Source organism: Leopardus geoffroyi, chromosome X (assembly GCF_018350155.1).
Source record: "Leopardus geoffroyi isolate Oge1 chromosome X, O.geoffroyi_Oge1_pat1.0, whole genome shotgun sequence".
Classification (NCBI taxonomy): domain Eukaryota; kingdom Metazoa; phylum Chordata; class Mammalia; order Carnivora; family Felidae; genus Leopardus; species Leopardus geoffroyi.
Window position 1 is genome coordinate 47,588,639 of NC_059343.1, and position 26,502 is coordinate 47,615,140.

The 26,502-nt window shown below is 44.5% G+C and overlaps 1 protein-coding gene across 7 annotated transcripts; it reads left to right on the forward strand.

Annotated features, from left to right (window-relative positions):
• GNL3L (G protein nucleolar 3 like) lies at positions 1-26,502 on the forward strand. Of its 7 annotated transcripts, none has more exons than XM_045473229.1 (16): positions 1-131; positions 2,366-2,431; positions 9,451-9,491; positions 10,374-10,481; positions 11,225-11,341; positions 12,094-12,177; positions 12,345-12,480; positions 13,335-13,438; positions 15,183-15,327; positions 17,472-17,559; positions 18,062-18,236; positions 18,321-18,463; positions 18,769-18,905; positions 20,722-20,849; positions 24,390-24,609; positions 26,172-26,502. In XM_045473229.1, exons 2-16 carry the CDS (start codon positions 2,413-2,415, stop codon positions 26,252-26,254), a joined length of 1,728 nt encoding a protein of 575 aa, XP_045329185.1. In that variant the 5' UTR covers positions 1-131; positions 2,366-2,412; the 3' UTR covers positions 26,255-26,502. The 7 variants fall into 7 exon arrangements, with proteins under 7 accessions (XP_045329185.1, XP_045329184.1, XP_045329188.1 ...); XM_045473228.1 differs by having other exon boundaries at positions 4-131; positions 2,291-2,431; XM_045473232.1 differs by lacking the exon at positions 10,374-10,481 and having other exon boundaries at positions 4-131; positions 2,291-2,431.

Consider the following 26,502-nt stretch of genomic DNA (forward strand, 5'->3'; position numbering starts at 1 on the left):
GAAGCAAGGCGGGCGGACAGGCGCCGTAAGGCTGGGATCCGGAAGTCGGAACCTATCCGCGTTAGCTCAGCCTGCCGACCAACCGTATCGTGGTGCCGTTCTCTCCTCTTTGATCCCCGCCGGAAGTGGAGGTAAGAGACTACTCTCCTCTTTTCTCGTTGTGAGCGCTCTCCCAGCCAGCCGCGCGTTAAGGCTCGTGTATTTGAGGTGGAAACTAGAGGCGTCCTCCACTCTGAAATAGAGAGGTAGAGAACCAGCTCTCATCCAGGGTAGAAGGGCCCAGGTGAGGGACAGGGATCGCTCCGCACATGGGCATGTGCCCAAATGCACTCTTGCTGGGTAGAGGGGCACGGCCTCACCCCATCTAGGCAGATGTAGAGCCCTGGACATACTGTGTAGAAAGTCACAGACCTCACTTGTGTGGAGAAGCATCGAGTGCCCTCCTCTCTTCAGGATAGCGAGGCTCCATTCTGCACCCCTTCAGGGTAGACAGGCGTCTCCGTGTGGCGACATCGATCCCACGGTTATAGAGACATACCTCCCTCCCCCAAAAGCTGAGCGACTCGGGCCTTTACCGGCGCTAAGGCACACAGATCCGCCTTGATGCAACAGTTCCCCTTGGACAGAGGCTTTGGTGTATTACTCCCTCTGCACACGTCCACTCCCGCCTACCCTGGCTGGACCGCCAGTACAGGGGAGCTCAGAAACGTTTAATATACCGAGGTAGAAGAGCTGGGGGACTTCCCTGCCTAGCCCCCTTGTAACCAGTTGCAGAAGCCCCGCCCCCGCTACTGCAGAGATGTTAGATCACCCCCCCTCAGTGGTTTGAGGCATACCTCTCAGCCCTTAGAGAACACGCAGATCTTCCTCACCTTGGCTAGAGTGAGACCCCATTGTGGAAAATAAGACTTGACTCCTCCCCCCACCCCATAAGGAGGCACTGGTTTACCGAATTTGTAATGGCCCAGCTCCCCAAATGCCCCGCCGCGAAGAGAAACAGACCATAACCCAGGAATGCTGTCAGATCTGCCCCTGGTGCCTGCCTTCCCCCATCCCCTGTTAGAGAGGCTCAGATTTGAGAGATCATCCCTCTCCTACTCTTCCCTCAAGGATTTAGAATCACCAAATGTAGCAAGGAGAGACCCCCAAGGGAGCAGAGAGGTGCAGCTCCCCCTCCCAGCAGTGTTGAGAGGCAATGACATCACTGATCATCCTACCTTTGATCCAGATGGGCTCCCCCCTTACCCAAGGTGGAGGAGCTCAGATCTCTTTCTCCATCCAGGATAAAAACGCAGACACCCCTGCCTGCCCAAAGTGTAAGGGCTGATCCACTGAACTTACAGCTGTGTCCCTACCCGCCACTCCTGTACGGAGAACTAGAGGTCCTATTCCCTTCAGTGTTAGCACAATGCTGACTTCAACCCATTTAAAAGATAAACACATCGTCCCCCATCCCACCTCCCATGGAAGGGTCCGGAATAGCTCACTACAGGCAAAGTGCAGACCCCATTCATGCAAAGCTGCATGATTCCCCCCCTTCATTAGTGTGGCAACTAATGTCACCGTGTAGTGGAAACAGGCACATCATTTTCCCCTCACCCCAGCCCTCCGCAGGGCAAAGAGACCCAGGACTTCTCCCTGACCACTTACAAATATACAGCCCTTCACTTCTTTCCCATGCACCAGAGATGCACACAACCACTGTGCTGGTTTTCCCAGTTGCTCTGCACCCCGTAGTAGAACAACAGAAGGCATCTCCTCACCCCCATTCACTAAGGAACTGATCCCAACCCATACATGCAGGTATAGATTCCCCGCCCCCAAGATTTTTCACTGACCTCTTGGCCTCAGTATAACATAAACACAGATTAAAAGTATTGTTCTGAGGTCCCTTTTCCCTAGGGTAGACTTCTGGTATCTCTCTTTCCCCCACTTCCAGGGTAGATCAGACATAGAACCCTCTACTTGAGAAAAGAGGTACTATTAATATCCTATACAGAAACAGGTCATCCTTGTATACCCTCTCCCCTCAGCATAGAGAAGTTTAGTACTAGGGTATATAATATTACAGGATGGAGGATTGAGGGCCAAGGACCCCATCTGATACATCGAGGCAGTGACTCCACCCAGGAAGAGGCGTTTAGGTATAGCCTCCTTTTGGGTAGTATGATGCTGCCTTCCCTGTGTAGATTCAGCTATACCAGGCCCCAACTCCATTATAGCCCCTTCTGGTTCCTCTAGTTGTTAGGACTTTCTTATCATGTTCTTTAACATTTCATTTTGCCTACAGGGGGCTCAGAAGGGAGCTTGTGGCATTGTGGTTCCCCTCTCTGTCTTCACATTGGTTCTTCTTCCATTCTGACAGGACGAGAGCCTGCAGATTTGAACCTACCTGCTTTCAAGTCAGTCATCATGATGAAACATAGACACAGTGAGTTTCTTTTACTATCCCCTCTCAATGCTAAGCTTTAATGAATATTTGTAGTATTTCATGGCAACTTAAAAAATTATTATCTTTTAAAAATTTTAATTCCAGTAGAGCTAACATTGAGGGTTATATTAGTTTCAGGTGTACAATACAGTGATTTAACAATTCTATATATCACCCAGTGCTTACCAGGACAAGTACACTCCTTAATCCCCATCACCTATTTCACCCATGCTCCAAACCCACCTCCCCTCTGGTAACTATCAGTTTATTCTCTTAGTTAGGAGTCTGTTTCTTTTTTTTTTTTAGTGTTTATTTTTGAGAGAGAGACAGAGCAGGGGAGGGGCAGAGAGAGAGGGAGACGGAGGATCTGAAGCAGGCTCTGTGTTGTCAGTGCAGAGCCCAATGCGGGGCTCAAACTCATGAACTGTGAGATCATGACCTGAGCTGACGTCAGACGTTCAACCAACTGAGCCACCCAGGTGCCCCAAGAGTCTATTTCTTGGTTTGTCTCTTTTTTTTTTAACTTTGCTTATTTGTTTTGTTTCTGAAATTCTACATAGGAGTGAAATCATATGGTATTTGTCTTTCTCTGACTTATTTTGCTTAGCATTATACTCTAGTTCCATCCATGTTTTTACAAATGGCAAGATTCCATTCTTTTTTATGGCTGAATAATATTCCATTGTATACATACATTACATCTTTACCCATTCATCAGTTGATGGACACTTGGGCTGTTTCCACAATTTGGCTAGTGTATTGTAGATAATGCTGCTATAAACATTGGGGTGCAAGTATCCTTTCGAATTAGTGTTTTTGTATTTTTTGGGTAAATACTCTGAAATGTGATTATTGGATCATAGGGTAGTTCTGTTTTTAAAAAATGCTCAGTATGGCATGAGGGGATGAGCAAAATAGGTGAGGGGAGTGAGAGATACAGGCTTTCAGTTATGGAATAAATAAGTCCTGGAATTAAAAGGTACAGTATAGGGAATATAGTCAGTGGTACTGTAGTACCATTGTATGGTGACAGATGGTAGCTGTGCTTGTGTTGAGCATAGCATAATGCATAGACATAGACTTGTTTTGTGGAATCACTATGTTGTACACCTGAAACTAGTGTAACATTATGTGTCAAATATACCAAATGTTTAGTCTTGTCTTTTATGTATGGTATCATTGTTGTCTTACCAACTTCTTGGAGGTAGTGTTCCCCTTATCCCCCATTCCTATTTTACAGTTGAGGAAACAGGCTCAACAAGGTTAAGTGACTTGATCTGAGGTGAATAGTAGTATATACCAGACAGTGGAGACAAATTGTTGTTCTTTCTGCCTTTGAGACTCTTTTCCTCCCTTTTTCCTCATTCTTCAACTGGATAATCCTTGCTTGTTTTTCAGATTTCAACTTACACATCACTTCCTCTAGGAAGCTCTCCCATTAAGCTCCTCCCTTGGTTTCTACCATCTGCACCCACAGGAACTGGAACTATTGACACTGTATGATCGAGTCTGTCTCCTACACTGTGCTGTTAACTTCTCACCCACATTTCATTTATCTTTGTGTCCCAAGGACCCAGCGTGACCAGGCATAGCTGTTTGGTACTTACTGTGTGCCAGGCACTAGAATGTCTCAGTGTGCTAACTCAATTCTTCCTCCTACCACTATTCTTTTATAGCCTAGAGAGAGAAGACAAATGTGATGCATGGACTCTCCCTTATAAGAGGGAAGGCAAGAGCATTAAGGCAGGTTTGGTTCTGTGCTTCCTGCCTTTATCTTGCTGTAGTCCACATAGAAAATGACATTATAGACTGGACAAGAATTATGCAACCCAGTGACCCCATATTCTGTGTGAATGGTGGCCCTGCCTATGTGGGCTTGGTGAAAAAAAATTCAGTACATTTACTTTATATATCACACAAAAATTTCAACAAGAATCAGACTGTGGTTATGTGAATACCAAAAGTAAATAATTTTTTTCAACACAAGAAAAATGAACAAAATTAATTATACTTTTAAGAATATCAAATACCAGGGGCGCCTGGGTGGCTCAGTCGGTTGGGCATCCGACTTCAGCTCAGGTCACGATCTCGCGGTCCGTGAGTTCAAGCCCCACGTTGGGCTCTGGGCTGATGGCTCAGAGCCTGGAGCCTGCTTCCAATTCTGTGTCTCCCTCTCTCTTTGCCCCTCCCCTGTTCATGCTCTGTCTCTCTCTGTCTCAAAAATAAATAAACGTTAAAAAAAATTAAAAAAAAAATATCAAATACCAGATGATAATAAAATTATTGATACTGATGGAAAGGACAATAATTAGCTGGTTAAATGGAGTGTATGCATACAAAAGAACCCTAGCAGTTTAAAAGAAATGAAGTATTATAATAAAAAATAAATGAAGTATTATATGGAAAGATTATATATGGAGAATATTGTATGGAAAAAATATTAGATGAAAAGATCTCCAATATTTATTTGTTAAATGAAAAAAGCAAGTTGTCAACAGGAGGACATACTATGTTATTGTCAGTGGGAGCAAATGGGGGGAAATAAGATTATATATATTTGCATTTGCATTGATAAAGTGGTTTCTTGTTGCAGTGAGGAGAGTGCAGTGGTTAGGGACAAGTGTGGAAGACCTTTCAAAATACACCTTTTTAGTTTGGAACCATATGACTTATTACCTGTTACAGAACAATCATATTGTTCTACCTGAGTGGGAAAAATGGTGAATATTAAACAAAACCTTTACATGTATTCACAAAACACAGACTTTGGTAAATTGCAGCTAAAGTAATGATCATACTAACTGGAATGACTGCAGTGGAAGATAGGGGAGGTGCCTCATGGTGCAGCCACCCTCGCTCTCAGTCATACCTTGGACCCAAATGGTAATGATAATGATTAAATCTGGGGAGGTTATTGAGGAGCCCTACAAGGAGTGGTTAAATACAATTTTAATTGTACATTTTTGAATGGTTATTAAAAAGGAGGATGTGTTTTGTCATTTAAAAGATTTATAGCTGCCAGGGCACCTGGGTGGCTCAGTCAGTTGAGTGTCTGACTTTGGCTAAGGTCATGAGCTCACAGTTCGTGAGTTCGAGCCCCGTGTTGGCCTCTGTGCTGACAGCTCAGAGCCTGGAGGCTGCTTCGGATTCTGTGTCTCCCTCTCTGTCTGCCCCTAACCCACTCGCATTATGTCTCTGTCTCTCTCAAAAATAAATAAACATTAAAAGATTTATAGCTGCCTGTGGCTGGTGGCACAGGTATGTAATCCATTGTAATGACAGACGAATGTGTGCTGCGCAGGGAGGGAGGGTAGGGGTATGGCTGATGAATAAGGAACAGAGTGGAGACTTCACTTTGGAAGACTCTAGGGGGTGAACAAATGAGCTTGAAGATGACTGAGAGGGATGTTTGAGACTGCTATGTGAAGTCCAGTCAGTTACAGATGATGATCATAGGCATCACCACTGCAGTGGGTAGGCAGGTGACTTCATGGAGTGGGGATGTCGAGGAAGTGTGAAACCCATATTGGCAGGGGCCCTGGGGTCACCAAAGTTACCCAGGTTGATGATGGCAGGAGTCAGATTGAAAGTAAAGCTATGTGCCAGGTGTGTCAATAAATGAGGAAAAGTGACTCATAGGTGACAGGGATAGTAGCAGTCTCAAAAAGAGCAGGGTTTCCCCCCTCTTTTTTTTCATTTCTTTGTTTTAACAAGAAGGAGAAGTAGTTTTAGTTTGGCAATGGTGAGTCCAGAGGACACCTCCTCCACCTGTTGGCCCACAAAGTATTCATGTACCTGAGGAAACAACAGCCACCTTTCCAGAGGTAGGAAGGTGAAGCAGGAGAGCTGAGTCTCCATTAAGGCAGAAGGTTGGGGAATTGTTTCCAAGGAGAGATGGAAGAATTAGGGTGAGAGATCTGCCTTTAAGTAGTGGTGGGTGGAAAAGTTGAGGCTTACAGAGACTTAAGAAAATTCTTCAGGGTCATGTAGCTAGGTAGCTGTTGAGCCAGAATGGAAATCTAGGTCTGGTTCTGGCTGTCTACAAAGTGATAGTTGTTTTCTCTCTGAAGCTGTTACAAGACAGGTTAACCATGGCTCCTTGAGTGCTGCGGTGCTGTGAGTGATGACTGTGTCCTTCCTTTCTTCTTCACTTTGCATTCTCTCTTCCTGCCTTCCTTCTCCCTTCTGAAGCAGATGTTTTCCCCGTCACTAAGTGATATATTTTCTTTTATTGTGTGCCTGTATCCAGCACAGGGCCCCAGTTTCTAGGGAAGTTAGGCAGATGGAAATTGTTGAGTAAAATGGCCAGTCCTGGTTCATTCCCAACCTCACATTCTTTTCATTGAAACATGAGTACTTTGAAAGAAAAGGAGACTTGAGGTCTGTTGTTGTTGTTGTTGTTATTGTTGTTGTTGTTGTTATTACAGGGAAATTTGATCCATTAACATTCATCATGGTAACTAATATGTTTGGTCTAATTTCTGCCATATTATTTTATATTTTTTGTTTGTTTCCTCTTAGTCCCTTATTTATTTACTTTTCAAGCTCAAAAAAATCCTCCACCAGTAATTAAGGTTATGGTAGTAATTGCATTCATGTTTATATCAAACATAATTAAACTTGAATATCTCTGTCACTTTACCAAAATTAAATAATAACTATTTTTATCCTGCCCTTCCAAAGTAAGACATTAAGCATGCTTTCATGATTTTGCTTTTCCAACCCCTATTGCTTGATTCCAGGATTTTGTTGAAATGATTTGATACTTTGATGCTGAGCTATTTCCTTATGATATGCTTCCTGGACTTTAAAAATCTTTTCTAAATATGTGTTACAGTTCTTAGCTACATAAGTAGCGTTTTAAAAGATTTAATGGTTTTTCTGTTATTTTTTCAACTTAAAGCTTTAATAGATTTTCTGCCCACTATTATTTGTTTCCTTTAGCTTGAGATCTTTATCTGAGTTAATTTTTATTTTTACTGGTTTACTTCCTCAAGTATAGTTTACCCTTGAACAACTTGGGGGTTAGTGGCCTCAAGCCTCTATGCAGTCAAAAATCCACACATAACTTTTGATTCCCCCAGAACTTCACTACTAATAGCCTACTGTTGACCAGAAGCCTTACCAGTAACATAACAGTCAATTAACATGTATTTTGTTGAATGTGTTATGTACTGTATTCTTCCAATAAAGGAAGCTAGAGGAAAGAAAATGTTAAGAAAATCATAAGGAAGAGAAAACACATTTACAGTACTGCACTGTATTTATATAAAAAATCTGTATAAGTGGATCCATGGAGTTCAAACTTGTGTTGTTCAAGGGTCAGCTATAGTTTTACACGAATTCAGGTGCTACTAATCTTTGCACATCTGAAAATGTCTTTCACCTTCATGTAAAAGAAGGTTAGGTATAGGAATTCAGCTTGTGTCTTGTTTCAGAACTTTGTAATTGTTTTTCTGTCTTAAATGTTCAGAGTTGTAGATTTGAGAAGGCTGTCTGCTTCTCTTCACTTCTTTGGAAACTCCTGTTTTGAAGTTTATAAGATTTTCTCTTTATCCTTGGAGTTGAGAAATTTCATTAGAGTATGCCTATGATGTGTCTTTTTTTGTTAATCTTGGTGCTTCATGAGTCTTTCTAATCTGAAACCTCAAGCCTATTTTCAATTTAAGGAACTTTCATCTATCATTTAAAAAAAACAAATGCCTCTCATTTATACCTTTTTCTCATTCTGAAACTCCTGTTATTTAGATATTAGCTCTCCTGAGTCTATTCTCCATTTTGTATTTTTACCCATAATTTCCATTTCTTTAGAGTTTTGTTTTAAGCAAGCTCTTCCCTTGATCTTCCAGCTTGTTAGTTTGGTTGTTAATGATGTCTGTGCTGTTTTTCACTACATCTATTGAATTTTTATTTAATATTAAATTTTGGGAATTTTTTTTCTTACAGTTCTTTTGAAGTATCTTCTTGAATCTCCTTAAGAATTTACAATAGTATTGGGGTGCCTGGGTGGCGCAGTCGGTTAAGCGTCTGACTTCAGCCAGGTCACGATCTCGCGGTCCGTGAGTTCGAGCCCCGCGTCAGGCTCTGGGCTGATGGCTCAGAGCCTGGAGCCTGTTTCCGATTCTGTGTCTCCCTCTCTCTCTGCCCCTCCCCCGTTCATGCTCTGTCTCTCTCTGTCCCAAAAATAAATAAACGTTGAAAAAAAAAAAAGAATTTACAATAGTATTAAATTCTCTGTTTCCTTTGTTAACTCTGCTTTGGTGTGAACCACCTTATGTGATTGGGGAGCCTCTCTCTGGTAATCCCAAGCTGCCCCTATATTTGTTTGTATATATCCTGACCTTCCAGAACTTCCCCCTTTAGGAATTCCTTTAGCTCCCTTGCAGGTGGTAAGAATTAGGAAGCCATTGTTTCTCAAGAGGCCAGCTGTGAAGAGGATGACAGATGGGACTTCTCATGAAGAGGGTGAGGCCTCTTAAGTTTTTGGGCTTTGTTTAGATGTGATTGAAGAAGGTGAGCTCTCGCTTCCTTATATCCAACGGAGGCCTCAGTTTGGCTAAATAGGGTAAGTCCTTTTGGAGGTAATGGCCAGAGCAGGATCAGCAGGAAGGAGCAGTTCTCTCCCTGTGTGCTGAGGGTATCTGCCTTGGCTTAGCCACCTGGGACTCCTCAGATTACCTTCCCATGCTGTCAGTGCCCAACTTCAGATTGGTGTGGCAATTGGTGAATTGCCCCCCAGCCAAAACTTCGGGGAGAGAGAGGAGTCACAAGCATGCACTCAGGTCACTTTTCACAGAATTCCCATAAGCATTATTTCAGTTTGCATTAAAATAATGCCTCAAATATTTTATCCATTACTTCCTCTGACCCTGTTGCTGCCATCTTCATGTCTTTCTTGTTCTGAGCCTGGACAGACATGGTATCTGAGTCCTCCTTAGGTTCCCAGTGTGACTTGACTTTGATTAAGGTATAAACAGATGTTGGGTAGGTGAATAATGGCTTTTTTTTTTCTTTTGTAGAAAATAAAAAACCAGGTAAAGGTTCCAAAGGCTGCAAGAAGGTAAGTTGGCTCCACCTTCAGGTAAGCTATACCCATTGTTGTGGGTAGTTCAGGACTGCCTGCCCTGGAAGAGGCCTACAAATGCCAGTAGATGTTGGATCATTCCAGATAGAGCACCACATTGGAATTAGAGGATCTGGCTTTTCCCCCCTCTCTGGTTGGCTGCAGTACAGAGTCAGCGTTTATTAAGTTTCCACCACAAGCCATGTACTGCTTTGTGCTTGAGTTACCCTGGTGTAGGGATTGCCATTGTTCCATTTTTAAGATGAGGAAACAGCCTTAGTGAGAAAGTTCCTAGGTTCAAGGTAGCACAGCTAGAACTTGAGTATGTCTGGTTCCCAAGTCCCAATTGCTCTTGTTGAGGAGGGAGGCCAAAATATAATCTTTGGCTCCAGATCCTGGTCCTGCTAGGAAAGGTGTAGACAAGTAAGATGGTCCAGAGCAGTGTTCTTAAATTTTAGTGTGTTAAAGTTCTCACACTTTTTTAGTTTTGGGTAATTAACTGGAGGGCTGGTTAAAACACAGATTGCTAGCCTCCAGCCTTGAGTTTCTGATTCAGTAGGTCTGTCATGGCCTTCCATAATTTACATTTATAACAAGTTCCGAGGTTATATCACTGCTGTGGTCCAAGAACCACACTTTGAGAGCTACTTAGCATTTCTCTTGGCCTTTAATTGGGAAACTTTTCCATTTGTCTCCACCTTTCCTGGGGTTCCTCAGTCAATCCCCGCCTAGGAGAGGGAGGGTCTCTCTCGAGCCAGATGGGCAGACCTGTGGGAAAGGAGCCTTTCTTTTTGCTTACTTTTGAGCAACCCTCCAGGATGGGTGATTTCCATGGATTCATTAGCTCTGTTTGATTGTTTCCTCTTGTGCGGTGACCAGCCTACAAAGCAGAATGGAAAGAAAGCAGCTTCCAAAGTAGCCTCTGCTCCCCAGTTTGTTCACTCCAATGATCATGCCGGTCGGGAGGCTGAATTAAAGAAGAAGAGGGTAAGCCCTTGACCTTGGGGGAGAGAGAGGGCCTGTCCTGACTGCCAGGTCCACAGAAGTGGTGAAGGGAAGGGCAAAGACCAGAGTTGTTAGGGTTGTTGAGGCTGTTTGCAGAATAAAGAAGAGAAGGTAGTCACTTTGATACTTGATTTAAGTGTCTCCATTTGCTCACCTCCCAGTCCATTGTTGCCCTGCTGCTCCACTGAATCCTGTCAGCCTCACTGTCTGCTCATTCTCTGACATCACACTCATGGATAGTTTCCTTCTGTCATCTCATTTGAATTCTCAGGATTTGAGACCATGCTTTCTTTGAAACACCCTCCCTTTGACTTTCTTGTCATTTCACTCTCCTAGATGTCTTCCTTCCTCTTTTCCAGTCTCCTTGGCTGCTGCTTCATTTTCTTGCTCTTTAAATGATGGAGCATCCCAGGAGCTTGTCCTCTTTTCTCCCTCTGGTCTTAATTGGTTCCCTTTTCCCAGAACACATTCTCAGCTTCACATGCCCTCTTTCTTTTGTTCTCTGCCACACTTTCCCTTCCTTCATCTCTTGTTTCCTTTCTCTCAAGCCCCTTATCCCCTGCTGTTATATCTGTTTTCTCCCTGTATCCCTGTTTCTCCTACCTCTGCCATATCAACACTGTTTCTTCCCTCTGTCACCTGCTCCCTGTTATTTGAGGTCTCCTATCCCTCCATTAGGCTACAGATCTAGTCAGCTGTAGTCCTGGTGTGTGTTCACTTGTTAGGTTGAAGAGATGAGGGAGAAGCAACAGGCTGCACGGGAGCAAGAGAGGCACAGACGTAGGACAATCGAGAGCTATTGTCAGGATGCCCTGCAACGCCAGGAGGAGTTTGAGCACAAGGTAAGAGAGCAGCCTTTGCTTCTGGGTCAGACTGGTTTGGGTTTGCTCAGAAGCATCTTGAAAGGGAAAGAAGGAGGATGTGAGATTGTTGGAGGGGAAGTAGGGAATTAGTGCAGTGAAGATGGGAAACTGTGGAAAGGGAAGAAGGGAGGGATGAGAGGGAGGCAGATGGCCATTTCGAACCTTATCTGTGACTGGAAAACCCCTAAGCTGGAACCCAAATATGGGGTTGGGAGTAGGAGAAGGGAGACCTAAGACCAGGGGACAGTGGGGGAGAGAAGGTATAAGTGTGAAGGAAGTGTTAACAGAAAAGTGCGTGTGAGGGGGGTGCCATCTTCCTTCTTGGACTTCTTACTGCCCTTTTGGCATGTATTCTCATCTCACAGAATATGCACTTTCCAATTCAAAGTTCCTTTTCTAACATAAAGTGCATATTTTGCCTCTTCCATCCCATGTTCCCCCCACAGGTTGTTTTTCTCACTTATACCTCCCTCTCACATTCTTTCCTTACATACACAGATGCATACTCAGGTCTCTAGCTAGTACTTGAGCACATACTTACACACAGGCACATACATGCACCATGTAGCTCTATCCATTCTTCCAGTTCCCAGCTTTATTGGCTAGTCAGAGTTACTCTTTGGTGGGCTGGCATTCCCATGGCTCCCTCAGCCTGTCATGGTTTCCGAAGACCTGACTTTCACTCCCTCTTTCTTCCCTGGACCGTTCTCTCTCTGTTTTTTTCCCTTTAGGAGGAAGTTTTGCAGGAATTAAATATGTTTCCTCAATTGGATGATGAGGCTACAAGGAAGGCTTATTACAAGGAGTTCCGTAAGGTATTGGGACCCATTTCTTAAGGCTCTTTAGGGAGGGCACCAATCCTGTCCCATCTCTTCTCCATTTCTGTTTTTCCTGACTGAGACGGAGACCTTTTCTTTCCTGGGCCTTTGTGATTGATACCCAATGCTTTCCTTGCCTTCATCCTCTGTCCTCTGCTCTGAAGGTGGTGGAATACTCTGATGTGATTCTGGAAGTCCTGGATGCCAGAGACCCATTGGGCTGTCGCTGTTTCCAAATGGAGGAGGCTGTCCTGCAGGCAGAAGGCAACAAGAAGCTGGTCCTGGTCTTGAACAAGATTGGTAGGTGTTGGGCAGAATTGGATAAGGCAGGGCAGGGACCAAACCTTGAAAGACTAGCTCCAACCAGACCCTGAGACTCAGCAACTCAAGGGTAGTTATAACAGTTTTGCAAAGTAGGAATTCTTATCCAGTTTTTAAAGCCGGGAATCCGAAAGGTAAAGTTAATTGTTGAAAGATACACACACACACACACACACACACACACACACACACACACACACCGTATAACAGAAGTTGGGAGAGTTCCTATCTACCCTAAGCTGGAACCCAAAGACTAGGGCACAAGATCACATGGACTCAAGAGTCACTGAGATCTGAGTCTTATCTCAGTTGTACTGTCATTTTCACTAGGATCTTGGACAAGTCATGTCACCTGAGAGCTTCCATTTCTCTAGCTGTATAGTGGGCTGTGATTGTTCCAGCCTCATAGGGTTGTTGTGAGAATTCATGATAAAATGCTTGGTATATGCATGGTTAGTACTCCACAAATGGTAGCCATCTTCTCTTCAGAGTTATTCTTGACATTTGGCCCAACCTAGAATGATCCACAGAGAGGATGGGAAACACAATCTTCAGGAAGCCTTGCTTGGAAGGAAGGCATCTGGGACCAAACAGTTAATTTGCCCCTTTTCCCTAAGGGACAGAGGTCTCCTCAGGGAGGGCCAACTGGTCCCCTAGAGTAAATTGTCCTTTCTAATTCTAACCTGGGAACTGGACAGATACTGGTAGGGTGAGGGAGAGACATCTGTTGGCAGGAGGTGGGCCTAGCCTTGGTGTGGGTGGATGTATATTTGGAGTGAGCCATTAAAGTGATGTTCTCCTTACTAAGTCTTATGTTTTTCTATTTTCCCCAGACTTGGTCCCCAAAGAGGTTGTGGAGAAGTGGCTTGATTACCTTCGGAATGAGCTGCCAACGGTGGCTTTCAAGGCCAGCACACAACATCAGGTCAAAAACCTGGTAAGCTGGAGCTAGGGGCATTTAGCCTCTTTCAGGGTAGCCTGGGGCCAGGGTTGGAGGGTCATAACTTGGACTGTGGCTTCCAGCCCTTTAGTAATTGAATTGGGCCTCAACTTTGAGCTTTTTGCTTTTACTAGATGACTTTTTAATATTTGTTTCACTTTACTCCTTTCTATATTTTAGATTTTTGGAAAGTCTTTTTTTCCCCACATATAAGGATAATACATACTGTCCCTAGAAAATTTGGAAAATATAGCTAACTATTTGTTAACTTTTAAAAAAATGTCTCCATTTTTCTGTTTGACACAAATCACACTACTTTCTAATTATATCATTAACACAGAAACACAGTTTTGTTGTAAAATGTTAAAGTATTATAGTAACATGGTTGCTTCTGAGGAGAGAAACTGAGTGTTGTGGGACGTGTTTTCAGTTTTGCACTAGGTGCAGAATTTCCTAAAGTAGAAAAAATAAAAGCAATTATAGACAGCTTAAGTAAATTTTCACCAGTATCCTTAATTCCAATTTCCTTTATCCATACCCAGAGGTAACCACCATTGTTAGCTTGGTGGCTGTTTTTTCAGATGTTTTTCTTTGTTTTATATATATGTAGATGTATATAGAGAGAGAAATAGAGAAGGAAGTGTTTGGAAGTGTCATTCATATGTGTCATCCTGGGGCTTGCTTTTTTTTGTGGCAAATTTTTTGTAGAGGTGTACTTTTCTTATGCTAAATAAAGTTAGTTTCTAATTTTTAATCATTCTAAGCAGTACTTTAACACACACCCTTGCACATGTTATCTTGGCTGGTGGGTGAGTGTTTGTATAGGTTGGGTACTAAGAGGTGGAATGGCTAGGTCATATACTTTATGTATTTTACATTTTCCCAGACACTGACAAATTGCCTCTCTTCTAGTGGCTATACCAATTTATCTACCTACCACTGGGGTAGATGAATGTGTGAGGGCTTATTTCCCTACATCCTTTCCAACATTTGATATCATTAAACCTTTTAATCTTTACTCATTTGGGAGAAACCTGATATCTCATTTATAATTTTTGGCCTTCTTTATGGCAAAAAAACGTGGTGAGCTTCCTTTTCTGACATCTCTCTTTCATTTGTATTCCACTTTAAGGATATATTTCCTTAACCTATTTCTTACTGATGGATATTTAGCTTAATTCCTATTTTGCATTGCTGTGTTGGGTGAGTAAGGAAAGAGGAAGAGATGGAAGGGCATCGGGAGTAAGGAGTTGGAGGCTGGAGTGGCTTTGTCCTATGTGAGGGATCAAGGGAAAGTAGGCTATGGGCCAGGCACTATTTTGCCAGCACAGGCAGGGAAGGTAGTTTACCTGTTTTGTGGATGAGGGCACTGAGGCCCAGAGAAGGGGAACAGGATTTGATGCACACACACCTGTGAGAGGCAGAGCTGGAATTCAAACCTGGCTTGACTAGAGGCCAGGATGCCATCTTTCCCCTGCTGAAGGAGGCAAGAGATCTGTGTGTCTAGAGAGAGGGAGGGACAGAGAAGACTGAAGATGCAGTGACAGTGGAGAAAGAGGCCTTGTGCAAGCAGGCAAATGGCAGGTATTCAGGACCTGTGTGAGAAGCCCTCAGTTTCAGCCTTGGGGATCTTGGTGATCACAGGGAGGTGGCCCTGAAAGTTTCACTGAAAGCTGGAGATCTGGACTCAGACCACATTTCCCACCTGATGCCTCTTCTGTAATAACCCCTCATTTTCCAGAATCGTTGCACTGTGCCAGTGGATCAAGCCTCTGAGTCACTGCTGAAAAGCAAAGCCTGCTTTGGAGCTGAAAACCTCATGAGGGTTTTGGGGAATTATTGCCGCCTTGGTGAAGTGCGCACCCATATTCGTGTGGGTGTTGTGGGTAAGGCCTAGAGGGAGGTCATGGGGCTCAGGCTCCTTCCTTGGGCAGGGGGTTTGCTGGGTGAAGGACTCTGGGAGCTTCACGTTACCCTTCTGGGGAAGAGAGGAGCAGTTCAGGAAGGGTTTTGTGATTTGTGATATGTATTGGTGAATGTAGGAAGGCATACTCAGAATCACCACCATGCATTGAGTATTAGAGCTATGGACCAAATACACAGGGCTATGCTTGGTGTTGGTGCCATCTCATCCTACCAGAACTGTTGGGGGAGGGAGGGGTGAAAATATCTCTTTTACAGATAAGAACACTGAGGCCCAGATAAGGGAAAGGGACTTGTGGGGATCAACCCTGTGTGAGGCAAGGTAGGCTGATGCTCAAACTTGGGCCTGTATGGAACCCAGGGCACTAAAGGAAGGATGATGGGGAGAGAATAGGGAAATTGAGAGAAAAAGAGATAGACTGTCAGGGAGAGGAAGTAAAGCCAAGAGAGAAAGACATTGGAGAGAGTTGGACACTGAGAAAAAGGTATAGATATACAGACCTGAATAGACCTAGAAAAAGAACTGGGAAAGGGTGGGATTGGTGGGGAGTAGAAAGGAAAGATGGATTTAAATGACAGAGGCATGTAGAGAGAGGGAGATAATGAAAACAAAAAGATACCAGAAGCAACATAGAGACAGACATGTGCACAGAGACCTGCAGAAAGACACATAAGAGGGCTAGACACTCCATGCATCTAGAGAGACAGACCTCCATACCAAAGAAAGAATGAGAAAGTCAGATACAGGGATAGAGACTGAGAGGGAGGTACACATGGAAAGAGCCAGGAACAAAGAAGTAGACATGGAGGAACACACACACACACACACACACACACACACACACACACACACCTGTGAACACATGCAGGTCCACAAATACATGTACAGATCTATACTTGTGCAAACATATCCAGACCCAGAGGCAAAATATATGCAAACCAAGTTCTTCCTACACACTCATCCCAACTTTGCTCCCTGCAAAACGAATAGAGGCGCAGAGAGACACGTGCCCAGATACACTTAACCCTCAGGCACAGTCACATATCCAGTCATAGAAGGAGACAAATATACAAACATGTCTATGATGAGATAGATGTATATTCATAGAGAAATAAAGATAGAGAGAGGGGTTAGGGATGTAGACAGGGAGACAGAAGAAGACATAGTGAAACACGTACAGAGGGATATACAGAGACAAGCCCATGGAGAGAAGGAACACCAAAAGAGACTGGGAGAAGTTGGCATAGAGGGAATTAAAAAAAGGCAGAATTGGTGGGGTGAGGACAACCAGAAAGGACAATGGCTAGAATGAGAGATAAGGAGATAAATCAGCAGAGAAATAGGTGTTTAGATAGAGATACACAAAGAAAGACATATATGATAGAGAAAAAGACTGAGTGGGAGAAAGTAAAAATGGAAAAGTAAATAGTAACATTTAGAATGAGGACAACCGAGATATGCGTGTGTGTGTGTGTGTGTGTGCGCGCGCACACACACACATTGATGTACAGACTTCTATGTATGAGGAGTACATACACATAGGCACATCCATGAGAGAGTGATCTGCGTATAAATTCTAGCACACAGAGAAAGATAATGGTGAGAATGAGAGACCTGGTGAGGGAGTAGCACACAAAGACATCCACAGGCCTAGAGGTGCTCACAGATGCTTGAACAGAAAAACATGCACCACAGGCAGACAGTTGCACTGAGAGACTGACATCTGGGGAGGGCCCTCCCATTCCCCATCAGGTGAATTTACACCAGGACAGATGGTTCTCTGTTTCACGGACATGTCCTGATATCTGCCTTCTGTTGGATCATGTTACAGAGGCCTTGCATTGAGCACCTTTCCCAAGCTGGTTGTAGGTGGGAGGTGAGTGTCACATCTAGAGAGTGACATGTTTACCCAGTATGGTCACAAATGGAGGAAAGGGTTAGGAAGGCCATGTTGGGGCTTGGCCAGGGCCTGGGATGGGAAGGCAGGAGGCCAGGCCCTGTTTTTGGCTTCCCCATGGCTTGGTCATTGTTCCTGCCTGGACACAGGCTGGCCCAAGTGTTCCTGAGGGCCTTTCCTGCCCTGAGCCATCTGTTGTTCCTTTATAGGCCTTCCCAATGTTGGGAAGAGCAGCCTGATCAATAGCCTGAAACGCAGCCGTGCATGCAGTGTGGGAGCTGTTCCTGGGGTCACCAAGTAAGCACCTGCCTGCTCCCTGACTCCACAGCTCCTTGACCCTACCATTCCTCCATCTCCCATGACTTCAGCCCCTGCCTCTTTCCTTATCTTGGCCCAGTCTCTGATTCTTCCTCTGGGCATGGGAGTCTCACTAACAGCCCTTGGTGTGGGCCAGGTACTGAGCTGGATGCTTTCCCCTTTAGCTCCTTTAAGTTTCTTAGCAGCCATGCAAGATTGGGCTACAGATAAGCAACTCTATTTCTTTGATGAAGCAACAGAGACTCAGAGAGTCAGAAGCTTATCCATGGTCCTACAGCTTAGTCTTCACTGCCAGGGACTAGACTAGAATTAGTCCCAGGTTTGTAGGCTGCAGAGCCCCAGCCCCACATCTCTTCATCTTAATCTGTATGCTATCTTCCCCTCATCCCTCTCCCAGCTGTGTGCCTGGGGCCTAGAGGATACCAGACACATCCCTGCTCATCAGTGTCTTGTGTTCTCTCTTATCTCTTTTCTGTCCTAGGTTCATGCAGGAGGTCTATCTGGACAAGTTCATCAGGCTGCTGGATGCCCCAGGCATTGTCACAGGACCAAACTCAGAGGTGGGCACCATCCTGCGCAACTGCATCCATGTACAGAAGTTGGCAGACCCTGTGACCCCAGTAGAGACCATCCTGCAGCGCTGTAACATGGAGGAGGTACAGAAGGCTCTAGCTCATACCCTGCCTCACTCCAAGGGCCTCAATTTTCCTCATTGTTTCTCTTCCTTCTTTCTTCACCAGATTTCCAGCTATTATGGCATCTCTGGGTTCCAGACCACTGAGCACTTTCTGACTGCGGTGGCTCACCGCCTGGGGAAGAAGAAGAAGGGAGGCGTATACAGTCAGGAACAGGCAGCCAAAGCTGTTTTGGCTGACTGGGTGAGGTGAGGAGGAGGCTAGGTGTCAGGGTGAGACCTGCTGAGAGTCATGCTCCACAAAGGGGTGCATCTGTGTTTAGTGATGGGCAGCATGACATCCTGGGTCCTAGGGCAGGGGAAGGCTGAGGCACCAGGTCATGTTCTGATCAGGAATTTATGGCCAGTGGTTATCCAGAAACTCAACTTGTTGTTCTGAAGCTACTGTGGGTTTTCTTGTTGTTCCTCATTGTTTCTGACTTGGGAACTCATCCTCTTTTTGGTCATTTGTTCTCTTAATGACATCACCAATTTCCTCCCACCTCCCAATGCAGTGGGAAGATCAGCTTCTATACACTGCCACCTGCCACCCACACTTTGCCTGCTCATCTCAGTGCTGAGATCATTAAGGAGATGACTGAAGTCTTTGACATTGAGGATACCGAGCAGGCCAATGAAGATACCATGGAATGTAAGTGGGGGCAAGTGGAATGGCCTGCCCAGCACTTTGTCTTGCCCTGGGTGGGAGCCACACAGACCCAACAACAAATCCCATGTTTGATCCCCGCCCCTGCCCTGGCCCTACTCTGGCTTTGAGAAAATTGTTTAACCAACTCTAAGCTTAATGTTTTCTCCCACAAGGTGGAGAGTTCTAATCTGGACCATGGGGGTGGTTGTGGTCTTTTGGTAGATAGGAAAAAAGTCAGCAAAGTACTATGTACACAGTGGGGTGCTCAGGAAATATGAGGGTCCTTTCCCTATCTCTTGGGACCTGGAATGGACTAAGACACTCCTATGCAAAACCCCTTCTCTCTTGTTGCCCTAGGCTTTGCCTCAGCCATTGCATGTCCATTCCTAGATTTTCATTCTTACCCCCATTGGCAGGGAGACATCTGAGTCACAGAAAGGTGATACTTGCTGAATGGTGCCCGGTCAATGGCAGGCAGAGGTGGCATTTAAAGTAGCTCTTCTGCCCTGTGGTCTAAGACAGTCCTAGCCCAGTGTAGCTAAGTGGTTAAAAAATGGATTGACTGGATTCAAATCCAAGTTTTGTTTCTTGCTAGCTGTGTGATGCTTCATAAGTTACTTAATTTTTCCATGTCTCAATGACATCATCTGTAAAATGGGGACAGTGGCACTCACCTGATAAGTTGTTCGTGAAGACTTACTTAATATGTAAAAACACTTGGAGCAGTGCCTGGCTTATAGTACATGCTTGGTGAGTATTAGGTGTTATTAAGATGATCATTTGCTGGGATTCAGAGGTGTGGCTTTCAGAAATTTCTGTAGGAAGTTTGTTCTTTTCAGACACTACTATTTGCAAACTTGGCTTATGGCTCCTCCCCCCCATCTCTATCTCACCTAGGAAAGGTGCCCAGTGTTCTCTGGACCTGTCTGGGGTAGTGGAAAAAGCGCTAGCTGGCCTGCCTTCTGGTTTCTCTGTTTCTCTTGAGGGCCACTTGCTTTCCTTCTCTGGGCCTTTTAGTGTCCTTGGAGTTTAGATGAGGACAAGGAGACTTGCTTTCTCTAGAGTTTATTCTCCATGTGGCTTTAGGCATGTCCATTCCCTTTCAGAACTTTACTTCCCTCTTCTACCAAGTGGGCAGTTGGGGGAGAATTAGAGCTCACGTTCTTATGATGATGCTTGACCCTGGCTGCATGTGAGGGCAAAAGGGGCTCCATCACTGAGAATGTGCTTTGGCAAAATATTGAGGTCTGGGAAATTGAGGAGAGGGAGAAATTAATGGTGAGAGTTTCCTAGAGGAGCTGGTCCTAGTGTTGTATCTTGAAGAGTGAGTAGGGATTAGAGGAAAGGGATAGGGGCAAAGTTTAGAAGTAGGTGGGATAATGTGGGCCCAGGGCAATGGGTTACATTAATGGTTTTCAGTGGAGACCAACTCCAGGCAAGGGGCCAGAGCGAGGGGGAGAGAGGCCTGGTCCTAGGGAGGGAAACCCAGTGGCTGCCATTTACTGAGCAGTGTCTCAGACCAGTGCATTTCAGGCATCCTCTGCTGTGACAGCAGCCTTATGTCATAGACTTGTGGTATTCTCATTTTCCAGATGAGGAAGGTAAGGCTCCAAGAATAGCTCCCAGCAGGTGAATTTAACCCTCACATGCCTTTAATCCTTTGACATGTGTCCTCCCAGCAGAAATGAAAGAGTCTTCCTTTCCAACTCCCTTGGGCAGTGTCCACATATCCTTTCCACTGAGGCCTGATCAGTGGGGATCAGGGGGCTGGCCACAGGAAGGAGCTAGGGCCCTGACAGTGGTTTTGGTTGTGTTAAAGGCTTGGCCACTGGAGAATCAGATGAACTGTTGGGTGATGTGGACCCGCTTGAAATGGAGATCAAGTGGCTCCATTCTCCGATGATGAAAATAGCAGATGCCATGGAAAATAAAACCACCGTGTATAAGGTACCCGTCCTCTTTATTCATAGCAACCCTCTCCTCTACCCAGGGCTCTGGGAAGTGGTTGGTCCCTTCTGCTTGGCTCCCACAAGGTTTTCCTATAATGGTGGGGAGATGTAGGTCATTCATTCACTTCCTGTGGGCTCCCTGGGTGTCAGGTGGTGTGCATCCTTTGCCAGACAATGGCAGGTCCAAGGAAGAGGCATATTCTCTCAAGGAGCTTTGCCTGCCTGGCTCCAGCCTAGAGAATAAGTATCCCCATTTGGCCACCCAGTTGTTCAAGTTGAAAACCTGGTTATCCTTGACTCTTCTCTCCAACTAGCATCCAGTGTCCCATACAGTCAGTAAGTCTTATGGCCTCTCTCTCCTAAGTCTCTTGAGAAACTATCAGCTTCTTTTGATCCCTACCCATTCTATAACCCTAGTCTAAGCTTCTAACCTTTTCTCACTTGGACATATGTCCCATGGTTTCTAATGGCCCAGTCTGACCATGTCACCTCCCCTGTTACGGCTCCCCAGCACCTACATGATCAAGTCAATATGCCATGCTATGACTCCTGGAGGCTCTTTTCAGCTTCTTCTGCTAGTCCTCCTATCTCTGCCCTTTGAGAGGTCGCAGTTTAGTGAGTTTTAGATACAGACATCTGTACTGTTATGGGAGACACACAGTCTAGAGGTGGGGGCAGAGGTTGGGAAAGCATGGATCTGAGGGCTGTAACTATGCTACTTGTGAATCAAGGAAGTCTTGCTGGAGGCCTTGATGCTTGCGTCACCTCTTGGAGGCTGAGGAATTCTCTGGGCAAGTGGCAGGGGGTGGGGGGCAGCAGCCGATGGCTAGGAGCTCAGCCAGTGCTTATGCCGAGGCCCAAAAAGGAGATAGTGTGGTGTTTTAGGGAAATCGTTTGTGGTGCAGAGTGGTTGGAATGAGAATGGAGGCAAGGAAAGATGAATCTGGAATCAGATTACAGCAGTCCTTGAGTTTGACTTTAAGCCATGGGTATTAGGAAAACACTGAAAGTTGGTTATTTTTTTCTGTCAAAGCATTTTCCTTTTTTTCTGATTTTATTTAAAATATCTTTTCCTTACATTTATTTTTTTTTTAATTTTTTTTAACGTTTATTTATTTTTGAGACAGAGAGAGACAGAGCATGAACAGGGGAGGGGCAGAGAGAGAGGGAGACACAGAATCCGAAACAGGGTCCAGGCTCTGAGCTGTCAGCACAGAGCCCGACGCGAGGCTTGAACCCACGGACCGTTTCTTAACATTTATATTTCGACTAGGTAATATGTGTACATGGCATAAAATTTAAAAGGTACTAAAGGGTATGCAGTGAAAAGTTTCTCTGGCATCTGTCTCCCAGCTACCTTGTCCCCTCCTTGGTGACAGACTTGAATGTCCTTTCATAGCTATTCCATCTTTATGCACACACATATATATGTGTAAGGAGATACAGAGATCTGTTTTAGTTCAAATAATAGCATAGTATTTATATTATTCCATATTTTGCTTATGTCACTTACAAAATCATCTTGTAGATTGTTTCACATGATTACTTAAAGAGCTGTCCTTTCTTTTTGATGGCTACATACCATCTGGAAGGGTTTCTTAAGCAAAGAAGTGGCGTGGTTAGGTTTGTGTACTATGGGTATCACTCTGGTGGCCAGAATAAAAATCAGGTTAGAAAGAAAGGGAGCAGGGTGGAGGCAGGGGTTTAAGGAAGGAAACTGTCATCTGTATTCTATAAGAGATGATGAGGCCTGCACTGAGGTAGTGGCAGGAATCACGCCATTCTCATCCTCACACAATTTTAAACATTCCCCTGGTGCTTACAGGAAAACCAGTGTAAAGTTGTGTGTTTAAGGCCATCCTTTGGTAATACTTCTTAATGAGCCCATAAGCCCCAGGACATACCATTTTTCCTCAGGGACCTATAGTAGTTCCCCACTCTATGCTACAGGTTTCAGACTCAGGTTCAGGGAACCTGAGTAGGACCACTTCATTGTACAACTCTGGGAGATACCATTTAGATGTGCTATATTGTGAATGGTGCCCCCGGCTGCAACCCCAGAATTGTGTAGTTTGGTAGTCTTGCCTTTTCTCCACTATAGGGAGGTGAGTAGTCATACATACATATAAGCGTGACTGCTAGGGTTCGTATTTATTCCACTATTTACTAGTTGTGTGACCTTAGGTGCCTTGTTTGTCATAGCATTGTTACAAGGATTAAATGAGTTAATACGTGTATGTGTGTGTATATATATATACACACATGAAAAGATGTTCAGTATCACTCATCATAGGGAAATACAAATAAAAACCATAATGAGATATCACCTCACATCTGGCAGAGTGGCTAAAATTAACTCAGGGAACAACAGATGTTGGCAAGGATGTGGAAAAAGGGGGAACCCTTTTGCACTACTGGTGCGAATGCAAACTGGTGCAGCCACTCTGGAAAACAGTATGGAGATTCCTCAAAAAATTAAAAATAGAACTACCCTATGACCCAGCAATTGCACTGCTAGGTATTTATCCAAAGGATACAAAAATGCTGATTTGAAGGGACACATGTACCCTAATGTTTATAGCAGCACCATTGACAATAGCCAAATTATGGAAAGAACCCAAATTTTCATCAACTGATGAATAGATAAAACCGATACAATGGAGTACTACTTGGCAAAGGAAAAGAATGAAATCTTGCCATTTGCAACAACATGGATGGAACTAGAGGGTATTATGTTAAGCAAAATAAGTCAATCAGAGAAAGACAAATATGATTTCAGTCATGTGGAATTTAAGAAACAACAGGTGAACATAGGGAAAGAGAAGAAAAAATAAGATAAAAGCAGAGGGAGGCAAACCACAGGTGACTCAAATACAGAGAACAAACTGAGGATTGCTGGAAGGGAGGTGGGTGGGGGATGGGTTAAAGGGGTGATGGGCATTAAGGAGGGCACTTGTTGAGATGAGCACTGGGTGTCATATATAAGAGATGAACCGCTGGATTCTACTCCTTAAACCACGACTACACTGTATGTTAATTAACTTGAGTTAAAAAAAAAAAAGGAATCATCATAATACCAATTGTCATTAATCAAGTAACTCATTTTTTAAATTTTATTCTTGTAAAAGCCATGCAAGCTACCCATTGTCTATCCCATTTGACAGATGATCAAACTGCAGCTGAGAGATTAACTGAAGCACCTTCTAGTTTGTGATAGAGCCAGACTTGGAGCTTAGTTCTACCTGTTCTTTTTTAAGTTTATGTATTTTGAGAGAGAGAACACAAGCAGGGAGGAACAGAGAGAGAGGGAGAGAGAGAATCCTAAGCAGGCTCTGCACTCTCAGTGCAGAACCCAACATGGGGCCCAAACACACAAACCGTGAGATCTTGACCTGAACCGAAATCAAGAGTCAGATGTTTAACCCTCTGAGCCACCCAGGTACCCCAGGATTCCTATTCTTAAGCAAATCTGTCCCTGCCTCCTCTGCAGAAGTCTTTGGAGGACCCAGACCTTACTGTTGTCCCTCTCTCTCTCCAGATTGGAGATCTTACTGGGTATTGCACCAATCCAAACCGTCATCAGATGGGGTGGGCTAAACGCAATGTGGACCACCGCCCCAGGAATAATAGCACTGTGGACATCTGCCCTGTGGACCGCCGTCCAATGCTGCAGAGGATCATGGAGACAGACCCCCTGCAGCAGGGCCAGGCTCTGGCATTTGCCCTGAAGAATAAGAAGAAGATGCAGAAGCGTACTGGTGGGGGCACCTGACCATACCCCTCTTACCCAATGCTCCAAAAATGCCCACTTAGGCCTTGATTAGGGGCTCTTGAGCGAACATTTACATGTGTCCAGCGCAAGGCTAACCCTGGTTAGGGGGCATAGGTTTGGAGGCTCACCTATTAGCACAGTGGTTGTCAAACTTTATAGCTTATTATTAGAATCACCTGGAAGGCTTGTTAAAACACAGATTACTGGAACCCACCCCCAGAGTTTCTGATTGAGTATATTGGCCATAGCACTTGAGAATTTGTGTTGCTAACTGGTTCCTGGTGGATGCTGATGTTGTGCCTCTGGGAACCACACTTGGAGAACCTAGTCTGTGTATCAAATAGCTACCATTTATGTATTAGCTGCTTTCTACGGAACTTACAGATTATATATAATGTTTACTTTATCAGTAGGCAATGTACTCAAAATATGAAAGGTACAAAAGGATATACAGTGAAATGTTTCTCTCCTTCCAATCTCCTAGTCATCTAGGGCTTCTCACAGAGGTGACTAGTTAATTTCTTCTCATTCCTGAGATAGGTACACAGGCAAATAGCTATATATTTTTTATTCTCTTTTTCTATGCAGATGCTAGTCAGCTGATCACACAGTTTTGCCATATCATGTTTCCATTTAATATGTAATGTAAATTCATAAAAGAACTTCCTCCATTTTAATGGTGGTCTGTTGTGTGGTTGGCCAATTTAGGTCTTCATGCTGTACTAATCTTCACTAACTCATTGCAAGCCTTATCCCGATTTGGTAAGTGAGGAAACAGGCCCAGAGACATTAAATGATATACTCAAGGTAAAACAACTAGGATTTGATGGAGCCAAGATGTAAACCTAGGATTTATTGACCCCATAAGCCCAGTTCTTTGCTCTTGGCCTGGTTTCACACTGAGTCCTGGGAATCTGGAGATGAAATACCCTTGAACTCCTGGTCTTATTATAAGGGAGTGAGGAAGAGATAAGAAAACAGACATTGGTCACAGACAGAGAAAGAAGAGTGGGGAAACCTAACCCAGCCTGGTGAACCTAACCCAGATGGTGGTGGGGTAGGGATGATCAGAGAAGGCTTCCTGGAGGAGATGTTATCTGAGGGGAATCCTGAAGAACAGGCTGGAGGCTGGAGGATGGGAGGTGAGCATTCAGGCTCAAAGACCCTACTTTATGCTACCCCTTTGCTGTGAGAGCCTTAACGGTAGTAGCAGAGTGCTAAGCTCAACACAGTAAAAGAAAATTGCTGTTTTGATACTAGAAAGGAAAAAAAAAATACCTGGAGCCCAGTGAGTCTGACACTCTGAGATAGACCCTATGTTGGGGTGATCATTTCACAAGTAGATAAATGAGTCTACCTGTGAGCTTGTGCATTGACTGCCAACACACCCCCCCCCCTCCACCGCCCAGTTGTTTTGTATAGTGGTGGGGGTAAGTGAGCCAGTTTGGGAGTTTGATGTAGATCAAGATAGATATAGGCCAGCTCTGGCAGGCCCTCCTGCTGGCAAGCCACCCATTAAGTGACTGCTTGTATTTCTCCCTTCTGCAGATAAACTCGCCAGCAAGTTGTCTGATTCCATGATGTCTGTCCTCGACCTCTCTGGCAATGCTGATGACAGTGCTGGTGACTGATCGACTAATCTCACCCCCCTTTCCCCTCCAAGCACCAGTTCCAGTGGGATGATGGAATACAGATGAAATGGTGTGCTTCTCCCTGAAGCACCTGCATATTAAAAGAACTCCTCCCCCACCATGTCCCCTTCTCACTGTTCCCTCCATTTTTCAAGAAAAAAGAGCCCCAAGTTGCCGGAGCTGGCAAACCTAATACTCTTTATTTAACCCCTACTCTGTTTTTCAAGGGAAATAAAATTATCAGCAGA

Coding starts and splice junctions, on each gene's coding strand:
- GNL3L (XM_045473227.1), top strand. Junction 12,178..12,344: donor ATTACAAGGAGTTCCGTAAG/GTATTGGGACCC, acceptor TCTGCTCTGAAG/GTGGTGGAATACTCTGATGT. Junction 20,850..24,389: donor ATAAAACCACCGTGTATAAG/GTACCCGTCCTC, acceptor CTCTCTCTCCAG/ATTGGAGATCTTACTGGGTA.